The sequence below is a fragment of the Phascolarctos cinereus genome, unplaced genomic scaffold (assembly GCF_003287225.1).
Source record: "Phascolarctos cinereus isolate Bilbo 61053 unplaced genomic scaffold, phaCin_HiC Scaffold_1;HRSCAF=81, whole genome shotgun sequence".
NCBI lineage: Eukaryota > Metazoa > Chordata > Mammalia > Diprotodontia > Phascolarctidae > Phascolarctos > Phascolarctos cinereus.
In genome coordinates this window covers 274,029,396-274,046,601 of record NW_027555514.1, presented here as the reverse complement: position 1 = coordinate 274,046,601, position 17,206 = coordinate 274,029,396, and the positions used below count along the sequence as shown (strand labels likewise).

General features: G+C 45.7%; 1 protein-coding gene across 5 annotated transcripts in view; it reads left to right on the top strand.

The window, feature by feature from the left end:
- Nucleotides 1-17,206, top strand: part of SLC41A2 (solute carrier family 41 member 2) — a 130,752-nt gene that overhangs the window by 62,196 nt on the left and 51,350 nt on the right. For 4 of the 5 annotated variants that reach the window (XM_020982400.2, XM_020982399.2, XM_020982401.2 and 1 more), the window contains exons 6-8: nucleotides 1,942-2,088; nucleotides 15,072-15,219; nucleotides 17,015-17,094. In XM_020982400.2, the coding sequence (XP_020838059.1) occupies nucleotides 1,942-2,088; nucleotides 15,072-15,219; nucleotides 17,015-17,094 (375 nt within the window). The remainder of the gene's footprint in view (nucleotides 1-1,941; nucleotides 2,089-15,071; nucleotides 15,220-17,014; nucleotides 17,095-17,206) is intronic. The other variant, XM_078146960.1, reaches the window with a different exon arrangement.

Sequence of the window (17,206 nt, the reverse complement as noted above, 5' to 3'; positions counted from 1 at the left end):
CATGTAAGGAAACAAACCACTTGAGGCAGCCTCTGGAAACTGAACAATGCAATAAAAATGGAACCTCCTTTTTCAAGATTGTAGCAACCCTGAATGTCACTCCTCAAAGTTAGCATTTTAATCATTGAGGGGTCAAGGAAAATTTATGAACTGGGGAATGCCAAGGTTCATTTAGCCTGTCTTTGTTTGGTGGTTCTATCACAGATGGGCTGCAAAGTCAAGAGACTGGGAGTAGGGAGAGCTTTGAAGGGTTTGGGTTGGAGGCCATGTTTGAACTAGGGTAGTGATTGTGGCATTGGAGAGAAGGAGGCAGATAGGAGGGAGGTTGAGGAAGGGGAATGGATAGAACGTGACAGCTGATTGTGTGTGGGGTGGGGGAGGGAAGAATCCAGCGTGACTCCAAGATTTTGAACCTTGGTAGCTCGAAGATGGTGGTTCTGTCAACAGAAATAGGAACGTCAAGATGAGGGGCAGGATGATGGAGGGCGGGAGGCAGAGGAAAGAGGGCTAATGTTGCATTGTTTTGAACCTGTTGAATTTGAGGTGATTGTTGATTGTTTAGGGGGACATGTGCAGGAGCCAGTTGAGGATGTCGAGGGAGATCTCAGGGGAGAGACATGGTCCATCATGCACATACCTGGCACGCAGGGCTTAGTGAATTGAATTGATTTGAATCTGTGGGAATAGAAGAGCTCTGCAAAGGAGAGAGAGAGGAAAAAGCACAAAGGATGTGGTGAGACGGAGGCTTAGAGATGGCCGGAGGACCAGTGAAGCCGAATCAGGAGCAGTTGGGACGTGGGAAGGGAGTAGGAGAAAGCAGCGACCCCGGGAGAGGGGCAGGCATTGGAGGCTGGCCATCGAGAGCGGCGTGGAGGCCACGGGCAGCCCCGGAGGCCTGGAAGAGTCTGAGGGATGATTTGAATTTCAGTCTTCCTAACAACAAGGTCAGGACACTATCGAATTTTCCACCTAGATCTCATAGGAAACTTAAACCCTGTTATATGTTGATCATGACGATCCTTCAGTATCTATTAAATTTGATTAGGTAGCCATTTATTAAGTGTGCCCTATCTGCAGAGAGCTGCTTTGTGTCAGACTTAATCTAACCACAAATGTCACAGCGTCCCCTAGTAATTTTTGCCTAGTCCTCGTGTCTCAGAGTGGGAGGGAACCCAACAGGTCACCTCGTCCCACCTGTACCTGAACGGGAATCCCTTTTGTGATGTCTCAGCCTCTCTTTGAACCTTCCACTGATGGAGATTCCTTTGTAATTCTGGCTGCTGATTTATTTCCCCAAAGTGAGTATCTTAAAATAGAGTTTTCAAAGCTCATTGTATATGTTTTGCCATCTAGGATTCATCATTACTTCCTTATTCTAAATATTTAAAAATTTAGAACAGTATAAACAGATTGATTTCTTACTGTTTTTCCCCCTAGTTGCTCACACATGTAAACATGACCCACTTTTCTTTGTTGCTCCCAATTACTGCTTTCTTTTGAGGTTTGGAATAAGAATATTGGACCATGTGGCCCTTGCATAAATTAAATCCAAGATACGCATGGTAGCAAATTAGAATTTTCCATCTGAATGTTGTTTTTTAGCATCTGCATGCAATTAAGTTGTTTCTCCAGGTTTACAAAGTAACTGTCTCCTACTATATAACTCATCACTGAACATCTCAGGAAATAATGGGTGAAAGAAAATGTTTATCTCAACAGTGACCTCCATTTGGAAGCTTTAGAAGGCATTTTTGCCAGAACATTTTCTTTGTGGCTTTTGCTTAAGTCATCTAATCGAGGCAGATTGATTGTTTGGCTCTAGGATGAATGTTCGTATTTCAGTTTGCTATATAGTTTACCCACAAGCAATCTGAGGGTTTTTCTTGAAGCATAGGAAAAGGAGTCTTGATATGAATGATAAACTGACCTTATTTCTTTTAGGGATAATAATGGTTGGTGTCATCGTTGGCTCAAAGAAGACTGGCATCAACCCGGACAATGTGGCCACTCCGATTGCTGCTAGTTTTGGGGACCTCATTACTCTGGCCATATTAGCCTGGATAAGTCAGGGTCTTTATGCCTGCCTTGGTAAGTATTCTTAAAATAAGATAAAGGTATGTTGCAATAATAATATCTTCCCTATGCTAGACACTCCTAAAATTAGCTGCTACTGTTCTAAATAAAGTGATTTATTAACCTGGTTAAATATTGTGCCAGTTGATGGACGTCCCCTCAGTTTCCAATTCTTTGCTACCTCATGAAGAGCTACTATGACTAGTTTTGTACTTGGGTGCCTTTTCCTTTTTCTCTGGTGTCTTTGGGTGTTTGTATTTCTTGCCCTCTCAGTAGGTGGGGGTGGTTGGTGGAGGGAAGGAGATAACTTGGGACTGAACAGAAAACAAAACATTTAAAATAAAAAATGTATTAGTATTGTGATCCCTGTTTTATAAATAGGGAAACTACGGTCCCTAGGGTCAGTCACATGCTAGAAGGTGGTAGAGCTGGGACCCCAGACTGCATCTTCTTTCTGCCAGTTGAGCTCACATTCCCTCAGCTGTTCTCCTGGCCAATGACAGCACACAGGAAATAAAACTTAAAGTTTAGTAAAAAACTAAGCTCTTCATCTGTAAATATTTTCTCAAGTTCTTCGGCAAATCCTCCTGTTTTAAGATGGAAGCCGGAGGGGATCTTAGTCCAGTCCTCTCATTTTTCATTGGTGGAAACTGAGGCCCACAGAGATTAAGTCACCCAGGCCAGAGGTAGCAAGGCTGGAGTCTAAGCGCAGGTCTTCTACTCCAGATACAGTGTTTTCCCCCACTCAGAACTACGTTGGTGAACTCATGATTTCCAGTAGGTTTACTAAGGGGGAGAATGTATTTAGATTTAGTTAAAAAAACTTACATTCATGATCTAAGGAATAGAATGAAGACAGCTGCCCACATGATTTGATAGAAAAAGTGGTCCAGGTTAAAAAGGGCTTTCATTGTGTGCTGATTCTGTGCCCTCTAATGAGGGACCCTCCCAAGAAGGTGAGCTTCACATCCCTGTCCTTCGGAGGCAGTGGCCATCTGTGAGGGGTGGAGAGCCACACCATGTGGTGAAGCCAGTGAGGGCCCAATCCCTGGGGCTAGAAATGGTGCGGGATGGGGTCACCTGGGCTCTAGGGGATTGGCTGGGAGATCCTGCCAACTGGTCATCTCCTACCTCACATTGCTCCTCAGCAGTAGCAATGACTCTGATTGTAGGGCCCTAATGTCATTCACATCGCAGTAAGGGTCTGAAGGAAAGAAATGCAGTGAAGAGGGTTAAAAGGTTCATGTTATCTTTAGAAAATGCCCACAGGTTTGCAATGTCCTCAGCAGGGGAGCTGGTAACCTGGCCAGAACAAGAGCTGGCTGTCAGTTTGTATTTGTCACACTGCAGGTAGCAAGATGCCTGCCCATTGGGTCAGGGCTGACAAGAGACCTTCTTCTCCTCCCTTTTTCTTTCTTTCTTTTTCTTTTCTTTTCTTTTCTTTTCTTTTCTTTTTTTTTTTGGTGAGACAATTGGGGTTAAGTGACTTGCCCAGGATCACACAGCTAGTAAGTGTCAGGTGTCTGTGGCCACATTTGAACTCAGGTCCTCCTGACTCCAAGGCTGTTACTCTATCCACTGCACCACCTAGCTGCCCCTTCCTCCCTTTTTCTTTTGTCTGGAGCAGGGCAGTTACTTAGTAGAGTTAGGAGGTTGTATGGTAGCCTTGGGAAAAAAATTAAACTAGGAGAAAATGCCTTTTCCTTAGAATAAAGGGACTGCTTTTTTCTTTTTATTCTAACGTATCTAATGTTGGAAAGAATTTTTGAGATCTCTGTGAATTTCACCTCCAACCGATCGGAGCCCAGCCCCCTCCCCCAGCTTGTTTGCACATTGTCTCCTCCATTGGAGGGCAGGGTCGGGTCTTGCCTTCCTGTGACTTCTCAGCACAGGGCCTGGCCATAGTAGGTGCTTAATAAATGTGTGTTGGCTTGACTTGTCATTGGTAGCTTTTTATAGGTTTAACCAAACCCGTCCTGAGATTGTGGGCTGGCTTCTGAAATCTTTCAGTGTTCTAAGTGTTATTTGGCAAAGTGTTTTATTGTACAGCGGGATCATAGGATCTAGATCTAGAAGGACCTTAGAGATGACCCTCATTTTACAGATGAGGGAACTGGGGTGCCCCAGGCTCATGCAGGGAGTGAGGAGGAGCCGAGGAGGGATTTGAACTCAGCTTCTCTGATGCCAGTGTGTAAGAAAAAAAAGTCCTAGCCTTCAGGGGAGCTGGAACCTGTGAGACTTAGAATGTTGATGGGTTGTGGGATCTGGCTTTAGGGGAATCTCATCTGTCCTCTGGTGAGAGGCAGTGGAACTAGTGGGGAGAAGCCTGGAAAAGAGCCCGTGGCTGTCCCCGGCCCTGAGACCTTCAGCCCTCTAAGACTGGGTGATCGTCGGCCTCCTCTGTCCTCCACTGGAGAGGAGCTGCCCATACCAAGGGAATCCCAGGGCCTGGAGTCCTGGTGGGCCGCTCTTCTGGGCTTCCACTGATCCCGTTCTCACTTCTGTTATTCAGCATCTGTCAGCCCAGGGGCATCCTGGAAGGATGGCCCAAAGCCCCACCCGGGGCTGCCCACAGAGGAGGGAGTGAATTTGGGGTGATCCATCTCCGCCCTACTTTCCACCTTCCTCCCAGGCCTGCTTGACCAGGGGTCAGAGCTAATCTCCGGTCAGGTGGGGTCATCTGTTTAAGACAGTTTCCCCCTGAATACTGCAGTGCTTCCATGCTGGTCACAGGGCCATCTCTGGTTTGTCATTCGGTGCCACACCCAAAGGGCTGGTCACTCGAGCTCTCTGGCCTTCAGTTGGGTTGATTGGGAGATGCCCGTATGGTTTCAGAGGCTCACCATTTGTGTCCCATCCATGACAGCTGGGGTCCCTGCTAGGTGCAATGGGGGACTGCCCAGGACCACAGCTGTTTGCACAGGTGCTTGGCATCCAGCTGCACAAGGGAGAGGAGTGACTCTTGAACATCCCAAACCCAGCGCTCTGGGGCAGCTTTAACCAGGCCTCACTATGTGCCAGGCAAACCTTGTTAGAGGCCTTTTTTTTTTCTTTTTTGGTGAGGCAGTTGGGGTTATGTGACTTGCCCAGGGTCACACAGCTAGTGTCAACTGTCTGGGGCCAGATTTGAACTCAGGTCGTCCTGACTCCAAGGCCGGAGCTCCTTCCACTGCACCACCTAGCTGCCCCTCCCAGATTCCTCTCTTAAAAAACAAAAACAAAACCAAAAACACCCCAGTTTCGGTGTCTGAACTAGATTCAGTGTTTTCAACTGAGAGTATTCACCAGACTTTAAGGCCTTTTCACAGACTGGACCCCGGTCTCCTCCGCCGTCCTGGGACCCTGGACTCCAGCTTGTGCTTTCTTACTGGGAGCTCCCTAGGTCTGCAGGGCTCTCTCTCCTCCTCTTCCCCAAGACCTCAAACACAGTCTTCTGCAGGAGGCCCATCCCACTGAGGATTGCCTACCATGTACACTGCGTGGATGTACCTTGTTACTGTCTATGTCTTTAAGCAGCTGGCGGTCCGGGGCTTGAGGCTGGGATTACAGCCAGGAAGACCTGAAGTCCCCTCCAGTTAGCTGTGTTCCCCTGAGTCACTTAACTAAGCTCCGCCTCAATTTACTCAATTGTGAAGTGGGAATACTGATAGCACGTGCTCCCCAGGATCGGATGTTGTCATTCAGTTGTTTTTCAGTCATGTTCCATTCTGCATGACCCCATATGGATTTTCTTGGCACAGATACTGGAGTGGTTGGCCATTTCCTTCTCCAGCTCATTTTACAGAGGAGGAAACTGGGGCAAACAGGGTGAAGAGATTTGCCCAGGGTCACACAGCTAGTAAGTGTCTGAGGCCAGACTGGAACTCAGGAAGATGAGTCTTCCCGACTCCAGGCCTGGCGCTCTGTGCACTATGGCGCCACCTAGCTGCCCTGAGTATGAAGTGAGATGATGTGTGGATAGCTCTTTTCAGACTTAAAAGGCTCTACCAATGCCATCTCACACAGTTGTCATGTCCCTCCCTCTAGACTGTGGGCGCCTAGAAGTTGTCAGGGGTTGGCACACAGTAGGTGCTTAAGACATGCTTACAGATAGATTGCCCTGGACGTCAGATATAAAAACCCAGTTGTTGCACGGATTTCACACGTTAGGGTCATTGTACTCTTAAATAAAATCTAGATTCCTGACGTTCCAGGTTCTCTGCTGTGGTCCCAGCTGGAGGGAGGAGTTGGGGACAGAATACTGAGCTATTGAGAGAGGCAGTGTGGTGCAGTGGCTACAGAGGTAACCAGACAGGAAGACCCGAGTTGGAATTCAGCCTTCAGCACTGCCCCACTGTGTGGTCCTGGGCTAGCACCTCCCCTCTCAGTGGCCCTCGGAACTCCCTAAAACAAAGGCAGGGAGTGGTGGCTAATGGGCATTGGTAGTGGACGTTTCCTCACCAAGGAAGACTTCCTTCCGTTGTGAGGGGTCACTCATGACCCACTAGCCACCACCTAGAGGTTGGGGCAACTCAGAAGGGCAGCAGGTGGCGCTCCACATCCTCACTCAGCGGCTGGAGCTGCAACGTTAGTGCATCGTTCTGGGCCCGCTGACCTCGGGGAGCACGTCCCCCCCTCCGTCTGGCATGATGCTTCATGCTGAGTATCCTTTAGACTTGTAGAGTGGTTTGCATTTTTCCTTTTGATCCTAGAACTCTGGGGTGCTGGCACGAGGGGCATTGCATTTCTCTTTTATGACTGAGGGAATCAATCCAGCTCGAGGGGTTCCGTGATGACCACGGGGTATCCAAGGCCGGGTGTCAGTGCTGTGGCCTGTCTCGTCGTTTGTTGTGATTGTTTGTCCTTCGTTCTCGAAGAGGACCGTGACATCAGGAAGGCGATGCCATGACTTGCAGGTGAATTGGATTTAAGTGAGGCAGGGCTGTGCAGAGTCACCAGCCTCACTGTCTCCTCCAGAGCCATCTGGGTCCGGTGGCCACAGATAAAGATCATGATGACTGGAGATGGCCAGGGATGCAGTGGGAGACCTTGGCCTTTTTCTTGCCACAACTCAAGTAGAAGGAAAGTGAGTATGATAAGAGGAGGCCTCCTATAGAGTGAACTTGGCTTCTAGTAAAAGTTGGATTCCTCCATTTCTGGTCAAGTAGTTCCTCATGAGTACTCCTCCCCATAACCCGCTTTCTCTATGAGATGAGGCACTGGTATATGTAATGCTGAGAGCATGCAATGACATTCGTGCACAGCAGGTGTATCTTAGTATTTAAGTCTGGAAAGGAAAGTTAGAGACCCTCTAGCTGAAGCCCAGAGATGTTTGTCTTTAAAAACAATTAAGAAGTGGTACTGACCATCCATACCCTGAATACTGTTGTTGAATGGCATTCATTCCAGCAACTTCTGCTTTCCCATATTAACATGAACTTCATTTTGCTACAGAATCAGAAGCTAGTAGAACTGGAAAGGGCCTCTGGGCGGGTGTCGTCTTAGCTCCTCATTTGTCAGATAAGGAAACTTGAGGACCTGAGAGTTGTCTGTGGTCAAGCGCCTAGTAAGTGGCAGAATGGAAGAAATAGTGATCATCCCGTGCTCTTACTCATAGGTAGGGTCATAGTTACATTGTGTGTGCTTGTGTATGCAGGGAATATCTTGCCTTGACAAGTTAACATCTTTTCTCTTTTTCTTTTTTTTAAACCAAGATGTTTGAGCAAACTTACTTAGGAAGGGTTAAAGTAAAAAGACCAACTTAATTGATGTAATGCGTAGCCTTCAGCCAGTCCTCTGGTGGGTTTCAGGGCTGGTTCTTGATGGTCATAGTGTAACCTTCTCGAGGTTGCAGTGTGTGAAGGGTCCAACTTTATCTGACGTGTCATTTGGGAATCTCTCCCAAATGTACAGGGATTGTTAAAGCCCTTTCTCCTCCCACTTCAGACAGATTCAAGGATGTTGCTTTGTGAAGTGCTAAAGAGAATTTTGGTGGTGTTCCGTAAAGGTTTTTACCACTTTAAACATCCATTGATTTGGATGTTCACACAGGAAAAGCCAATATGTGGGAGCTGTTGTTCATTCACCACAAATGCATCTCTCAGTCTGAATCCTGAAGGCCATGAATGATGCTCTGGAAGGACCTTCCAGACTGACACCCTTTGATCCTAATGAGCCCAAGCAGTGACGGCTGGGAAAGGCTTTCAGCGGGTCGGGAAAGCAGAGTCATGTCACCTATGTCACGAAAGATGGATGCTGAGCGGAAGCACAGAATCACGGCCTGTGTTATGGTCAGAGATTCCATAGCATAGCCAGTCTTTATCTCTTACCTTCCCGTAGTTACAAAGTGCTTTATTTATTCTCTCATGTATTGCTGACGCTGTCGCTTCCCTCCACCTCCCTCCAGTAGAGACTCTGTCCTCTGGGTCTTTACTCCTCACCCTTGGTTTTCATCAGTGAAACATCATCCATTTTCTGCCCACTAGATGGAGATGTCCCCCCAGACTCTGTCCTGGAACCTCTCTCTTCTCTCTCCAAACCCTGTCCTGGTGATCTCCTCTGATCCCACAGGTTCAGTTACCATCTCCATGCAGAGGACTCCCAGACCTTTGTGTCTCGGCCTAATTCTCTCCCAAGTGCTGGCCCCACATCAGCCTCACCAGAGCCCCATGTTGGACGGGTGTCTCAGGCTCCCCTGTTCCCCAGAAGGAACCTTTTGTCTTCCCTTCTCAGTGCAGCTCTTCTCTGGGGTCTGCTGTTAGGAGGAGGGCACCAGCACCTTTCTATTCACCTGGATTTACAGTCTCGGTCACTTCTCCCTCTCCCTTCACATCCTTCAGTTGCCAAGTCCTATCATTGTTCTGTCTGTAACATAACTTGTGTGTTTCCCCTTCTCTCCACTCCCACAGCCACCATCCAAAGTTTCTCCTAAACTTCTCCAACGGCCTTTTTATGGAATCCTGCCTCCTAGTTTCATCCTCCACAGAGCTGCCAAAATAATTTTTCCTGAAACACAAGTATGATCATATCACTCCTTTCCTCAGGAACCTTCTGTGATTCCCCAATGCTTCCAGACTTCTCAACTTGACTCCACGTCACCCACTTAATAGTATTTTACTTTTTCCAATTACATGTAAAGATAGTTTTCAACATTTACTTTTATAAGGTTTTGAGTTCCAAATTTTCTTCTCCTTCCCTCCCCGCCATCCACTTCAGAACAACATGCAACCTGATATAGGCTATACATGTACAATCATATTAAACATATTTCCACATTAGTCATGTTGTAGAAGAAGAATCAGAACAAAAGGGAAAAACTATGAGAAGGAAAAAACAAAAAAAGAAGAGAAAATAGTATGCTTCAGTTGGCATTCAGACTCCGTAGTTCTTTTTCTGGATGTGGATAGCATTTTCTATCATGTGTCTTTTGGAGTTGTCTTAGATGAAGAGTGAAGTCTGTCAAAGTTGGTCATAACACAGTGTTGCTTTTATTACTGTATACAATGTTCTCCTGGTTCTGCTCACTTCACTCAGTATCAGTCCGTGTAAGTCTTTCCAGGTTTTCTTAAGTCTGTTTGCTTATCATTTGGGTTTTTTTGTTGTTTTTTTGGCGAAGCAGTGAGGTTAAGTGACTTGCCCAAGGTCACACAGCTAGTTAAGTGTTAAGTGTCTGAGGTTGGATTTGAACTCAGGTCCTCCTGACTTTGGGGCCGGTGCTCCATCCACTGCGCCATCTAGCTGCCCCTGCTTATCATTTCTTATAGCACAATAGTATTCCATCACATTCCTATACCACAACTTATTCAGCCATTGCCCATTTGGTGGGCATCCCCTCAATTTCCAATTCTTGGCTACCACAAGAGAGCTGCCATTAATATTTTTGTACATGTGGGTCCTTTTCCCGGTTTTATAATCTTTTTGGGATACAGACCTAGTAGTGCTGTTGCTGGTCAGAGGGTATGCCCAGTTTTATAGCCCTTTGGGCACATCAGTTTGGCTTTCAAGGCCCTTATGCACAAGCTCTCTCTTCCTTTTCAGGCCCAGCTGAGTATACTCTCTGTCCTGCCCCCTGCATTCTCCAGCCACAGCAGCCCACTTCTTCTTTCTCAGACCTAGCTTTCTAGATGCTCAGGTCACCCCTCCCCGCCATGCTTGGAACATGCTCCTTCCTCGTCTGAGTCTCTTAGGATCCCTGGCTCCCCAAGACCTATGGGACGTCCTTTCAGATTCCTCTTATTGTTAGCATTTTCTCCCTCCTCACGTGATCACGTCCATAATTCATCTGTTTATGGGCTCTCTATCCCCTGGAAAAATGGAAGCTCCATGAGGTCAGGGGCTGTTTTTCATTTTGTCTCTGTATCCCTAGCGCAGTGCTAGGATTGCTCAGAGTAGGTACTTAATGAACGAGGTTTGGAGTGAATAGTTCAAGAATTATCATATCCTTTCTATCGGTTCAGAAGTGGGCGAAGGTCAGGCAGTTTGAAAGCAAGGGGAGCCAAGACCAAGGCTCTGATGCCACATCACATTAAAGAGTGAAATGCAGAGAGACTTTTTTCCTTAAGATTTTGTGATGCCTTTTATTCTTGACCTGGCAGCCAATTTTTTTTTTTTAAATAAAGCCCTTTCCCCTCCCCCATTGAACTTGGCTTTGTCACAAAGAAAATTGGTCAAGCAAAAATAATGACTGCATCAATTGATGATGAAGTTATTATGTTTCAAGTTGCAGAGAGTTCGATAAGCACCCTAGATGATCTGGAAAGCAATTTCTGGTTAATGCAGATTATTATTTTAACTGTGAGCTTATCTGTCGGGCTTTTAATTTAGAAGGAAGAGGTTCTCTTCTGGTTTCATTGATGCTATAGTCATGGTTAGTTTTAGTTAAAGATATCTCTTTGCAGGATTATATCATTAGTGGTTCGTAAGTTCCCTCTTTTAATGTTCAGTCATCTAGAAAAGAATTTTATCTCTAAGAAAACAATGTTTGACATGTTTCTTCATTTGCCAATTTATTCTAGCTGTAATAATTTTGATGGAATTTGGTTGGCTGGATATAGTCTAACTATGGAAGTTCTTCTTGATGCTTTAATACTGTTTGGTGGGACCAGGAAGGTACATTTTACAGGCTCTTAAAATAGAACAGAATTATTGTAAAGCACTTTGGCAAGGCATATGGTACCAAAATTTCCCTTCTAATTCCATAGTCTCTTTTCTTATGGTGAACTCCAAAGACTTGGACAATTCAGTTATTTAACAAAAACATTCATTCAGCACTGGCAGGTGCAGTGGGCTCCTTTCCCTGTGGTAAAGGGTTGAGATGTGAAGGATAGTTTCTTTAGTCATTGGTTTTATTTTTTATCCATTTTACCTTAAATGGTTAAAGATGATACTGAGATTTTCTCTCAGATTAGGATAGATTACTGACTGGATGGAATTAGACAAAGTGTTTCTTAGCATTTTCAATGCGCCTTTCCCCTCAGGTCCTCCAAGGTTAAAAGTTACTTACAAACGTCATTCTTCCTGACTGGGAAAATCATCATTTATCCAGAAATACTGGTGCATTGTGTCCAGTTCTGGATGCCCCATGTTAGGAGGGACATTGGTCTATGGAGCATGTCCAGAGGAGGGAAGTCAGAATAGTGACTCCATGTGAACACCACGAGAAAGAACTGGGGATGCTCAGCCTTGAGAAAACTCAGAGGGAAGGTGCTGGGTGAGGGAGAAGGGGTAGCTGTCTTCAAGGATTTGGAGGATCGTCATGTAAAGAAGGGCTTCTGCTTGGGCCCAAGGCCAGGACTTGGAACGGGAGATTGAAGCTTAATTTAAGCTTCTTGAGAGCAGGGACTATTTTGCTTTTGCTTTGGATCACCATCAGTTAACACAGTGCCTGGAACATAGTAGGAGCTTAATGCCTGTTGATGAATTAAATGATGATTGAGGTAGGCTCCAGCATATTTCCAAAGATAAACTGTGTGCACAAAGTGAATATGATCAAAGAAGCACCACCAGAAAATGATGTCACTGGGACACGTGGCCCATGTGTGTGAAGGACAGATCCTTGAGTTCACCAGGGGACTCATCAGATGTCAAAAGACCTTGAGGAAAGCCGTCACTGTGTTGGGTAGATCCTCTCTGAGAGATCCGTGGGAGAACTTGGGCCAGATCTACTTAGAAAGAGAATGGGTAAGAGCTTGTATCCATGTTGTTGGAAGTCATACCAACATATATTATGTGCCTACCATGTGCTGGGTATTATGCTAAGTGCTGGAGATACAATAATAAAAAAAAGAAAGACAGTCCCTGTACGCAAGGAGCTTATGATTTAATGGGGGGAGACACTGCACAAAAGGAAGCTGAAATGGGTGTGTGGTGGTGCCCGAAGGTCCCGGCTAGAGGCATGATGATGACGGTGGCCAATGAAGAGAGTCTGGGATTATACCCTCTAATCAGAGGGGAGGAGGTAATTGAGGCCCTTGATGAGGTGTGAGCACCAAAACTGAAGCAGTCTCCTCCTGATGAGCTTATGGAGGGGGGCGTAATTCACATTGAGTTTGCAGTCTACTGAAACCTCCAGATCTTTCTTTTTTTAAACAACCAATCTGTAACCATGCCTCCACCATTTTGTACATCTTCCTATTTGGTCCTGCTGACTTTCTTCTTCTTAGATTCAGCCCAGGATTCCAGCCTGATCCTCTGGGCTGCACAAAGACTCAACACTCCTGAGTGTGGCCTGAACCAGATTAAATGTAGTTCCCATCTGATTTGTACCAGTAAGGAAAGAAACATATAAACGTGTGGCTTTCTAGGTCATGGTGCACCCAGTGGGATCCTTGTATGCTGTTGAGTGGCCTCTGTTTCTCTTTGGGTTTGATGTCACTGCTCTAGGTCTGCGAGACCCTTTCAGATCCTGACATTGTCACCAAATATGTTAGCTGTCCCTCCTAGCTTGGTTCTGTCTGAAAATCTGATGGGCATCTCATCTCTGCCTTTATCCAGCCATTGATAAAAATGTTAACCAGCCCAGGGCCAGACTAATCCAGGGTACCGAACTGGGCCTCCCCATCACTTCCTGGCCATTTCTGGACCTTCTCTTCCCCTTCTCCCTCTCACTCCCATTAGAGTGGAGGCTGCTTGAGCTCAGGGACTGTCTTATCTCCAGTATGTAGCACTTAGCCTGTCACATAGTGATTGCATAATGAATGCTTTTACCATTCATTCACACATGTTAATCATTCATTTATTTGTTTGCTGTGTTGACATTTAGACATCGATGGTTCTTTGTGTATGACCATCCAAGCAGATCAGAATCCATCTGATTGTATTATTGTCTAATCAATGTCTTTCCATCTTTCCCACAAGAATGGCATGAGATACATTATCAGAAGAGTTGTAGAAATCTATATGAACTACATCTACACTATTCTCTTCATCTACTAGTTTAGTAAACTTGTGAAAAAGTGATTTTTTTTCCTACTCTTGCACGATCTGTTTCTGATAAAGTCATGGTGGCCTTTTGTAGTTACTATTTTTCTTTCTTGATGTTTACTACTCATCTCTTGAAGGATTCATTTCCAGTATTTCCAGAATAGATATTAGGCCAGGAGTTCTCAACTTCCTTCAAAATTTTTTTCATATGGATCCCTTTTTTTTCGTCCATTTGGTCCATTTGGTGAAGCTTATGGACCTCTCTTAGAGTAATGTTTTTGAACGCATTAAAAAGAGAATTACAAAGGAAACCAATTATTCTAAAGTGAGGTTTTAAAGATATATGGGTATATATAACATATATACCCATATATACATATACACACATACATGTGTGTGTGTGGGTGTGGGTGTGTTATGTATATATCCTAGGCCCCCAGGTGAAGATTCAGTTCTAGAATATTGGCCTCATATAGTAGTCAGGAGAGTGAGATTGAAACTATGCTGCAGCCATGGCAGACAGCCTTGAGCTGAAGACACTGGAGTTATTTATCCTGCATGAGGGAAATCTAAAGGCGGGGGTGGGGGAACGCATCTCGGTTTTCAGATACTTGCAAAGTGGCTGTGTGGGAGGTGCATTCAACTTTTCTGCTTGGTATCTGAGGGCAGAAATGGATCAATTGGTGGGAATTTGTGGGAGGCAGATTTCAGTTCTACATAATGAAGACTTTTCTAATGATTAGAGCTATCTGAAAATGGGGTGACCTAGAAACATGGTTTATGACTCAGGTTGAGAGTAGAGTCTATGAGATCTGAGGCACCTTTGAATATTATGATCCTCTGAATTAGGTAGAAAAGGAGAACTGTGAATCCAGACTGTAAATTAAACTATTTTCTCATCCTTTAAAAATCATTGATAAAGTTACACAAAATAGAATGTGCGAGATAGCAAATGGAAGGAAACATCAAAGTCCATTTACTAGAAGCAGGACAGCTTGACCAGAGCCATATACCAAGAGTCTGTCATCAAACGGAACCCTGTGTTTGTTTTCCCCCCTGAGAAGTATCTTGATGGTTTTCCTTCCTCTCACCACACAACATGAGCATGAATGCTGAAAAGCCAGTTTGCTTTTTATCCCATACAAGTTGGTGTGGCTTGGTGTTAAAATGATTTTAGAGTTTTGTTTTCTAAATTAACCGCACAAGTTCAGTTGTTCCACCAGCGTCCGTCAGAGCCTCTTTTGTGCGGAAGACAGCAGCAGACGGAGGAGTGGGGAGGGTCACGATGAAGAGGGTCACCTGGGAGCTTCGAGGAAGACACCTGATACCTGAGGCTGTAATAATCCTTTGTTTCAAATTGAATTTTAAAATTTGAGTTGCTGTAATTAAGAATTTCAGTGTATATTTCAGGACCTTACCTAGGAGAGACCAAACACTTTAATCTTAATAGAAGTCTTATGTTATAAGATATTTAATCAGTTAAAGCTTTGGTTTCCTTCAGGCTTTCGTGGCACTCCATCTGCTTTGTTCTCGGGTACATCATTGAGTACGTTTGAACTACACATTAACTGGAATCAGCGTTTCTTATTACATTTCAGAGACGTATTATTACGTAGCTCCTTTAGTTGGTGCCTTTTTCTTGGCTCTGACTCCCATATGGATCGTGATCGCTGCCAAGCACCCAGCCACAAGGACCGTTCTCCATTCGGGCTGGGAGCCCGTCATCACAGCCATGGTCATAAGCAGGTGAGCGCCAGGTCGAGGACTGTGTGGGCCTGTGGGGAAAGTGGCTGGGAGAGGAGAAAGGTCGTTACCTAGATGGCATTTAGAGCATTCTCCTGTGCTGAACAGAGGCGGGTTGAAATATGGCAATGGGAAAAATCCCCATTCTTTTCAGGGAAGGCTTTACTGACAAGGGAGTGTTCTGGTTTGCCTTTAGAGGACACATTCAGTAAGCAAAGGAGAAAGGGGGCTCGTGTTGACTCACTTTTTTCTTCTAAAAATTGGGTTTGTGGGGCAGCTAGGTGGCGCAGTGGATAGAGCACTGGCCTTGGATTCAGGAGGACCTGAGTTCAAATCTGGCCTCAGACACATAACACTTACTAGCTGTGTGACCCTGGGCAAGTCACTTAACCCCGTTGCCTAGCCAAAAAAAAATAAAATAAATAAAAAATAAAAATTGGGTTTGTACTTTTGATTTTGAAGGTTGGGGGGGGAAATGTTAAAAAAAAAAGTACAAAGACAGTTTGGTGTAGAGGATCAAGAGTTGGCCTAAGAGTTGGGAAGAACTGGGTTTCAGTCCCACCTCTGACGCTGCCTGGCTGTATGACCCTGGGTATGCTTCTTAGTGCGTTTGGCAACCCTCTGAGACCAGAAGTTGCAGAGCAGGTGCCAACGTGCATTAGGAGATGGAGTTTCCTCCCCTGGGAGTTCACTCTGCCAGTGACATCACAAGTCCCGGCCCCATCTCGAGCCTGTTTTTGACCAGGCCCGTGACACATTGGTATGGGGGCCTCTGGGTGCAGAACATCTTCTGTACAAGTCACGATCACAGGAGGTGGAAGTGTGGGGTCTAGGCCTCCCGGCTTGTATCGGTCAGGGCAGCCCTGGAACCTGGCTGGCTGGTCTCACTGGCTCCTCTTCAGGCTCTTGGTCCCTCACACCCAATGCCTCCTTGGATTCTGTTTTCGTACTTTATCTGGTGTCTCTCTTCGCAGGAATGCTAGATCAGTGTGGAGTGGTCATCATCACAGACAGTGTAAGAGTTAAATAACTTACACTGGCATAGACCTGGGCAGTTTGAAAAGTGCTTTACCTGAGTGATTCTGCTGGAGCCTCCCAGCCTGACTTAGCCACTGTGGATTTTATGATCTTCATCTTGCGGATGAGGATACTGAGGCTTAGAAAAGTTCCATGACTTGCTGGTGGTCGGAGGGATAAAGAGTAGTTCGGTGTTAGTGGTGAGGGGACAGGTCTTCTTGACCCCAAATCCAGCCCTGCCCCATGCTATGTCTCAAGGAGAATCAGTGCCAAGACTCAGAGTGGGATGTGCAGCCAGGCTGGGGCTGTGGCCATCCGCCCACTTTGTGGCAGCACCTGGCTCTAATCTCGGTACATCATCGGACCTCCGCTCACAACCCCGAACAGCCTCCAGGTTCTGCCAGAGGCTCTTGTGTGTCAGTAGAGGCCCATAGGAAGGTCTCCGGCCAGGCCGCTCACCTCTGCGGGGCCCGTCTGTCGGTGGAGGAAATAAATGGCAGAGCCAAGACCTCCTCTGTGGGTGTTTGGGCATGTGCTGGCTTGGCTGGCTAAAGTCTGTTCCCCTTAGGAAGCTCACGCCTTTCAGAGGAAATGGAAAGGCTCTTAAGTGGCTGCTCTCGAGCCCAGTAGATGGGCTGGTGGTCTTTGCCATCCTTTTGAGTTGACTTTACATTTTCTTCTGACTTTTAACACTTTATACGGAGGCAGGGATTTCTGTGTGAAAATAGCGAGTTTTAACGGGTGTCTTTTTCCTTCTAAATGTCCTGGTTTTATGTTTCAGCATTGGGGGCCTCATTCTAGACACGACAGTGTCGGATCCAAACTTGGTTGGAATTGTTGTGTACACTCCAGTTATTAACGGTAAGTGCTAAAGACGATTGGTGGTGAATCTTGGTAGAATCGTCCAACGCATAATTGTCTAATTAACTTTAAGATGTACATTTTTTTTTTTTTTGCGTTTTGATGGGGCAGT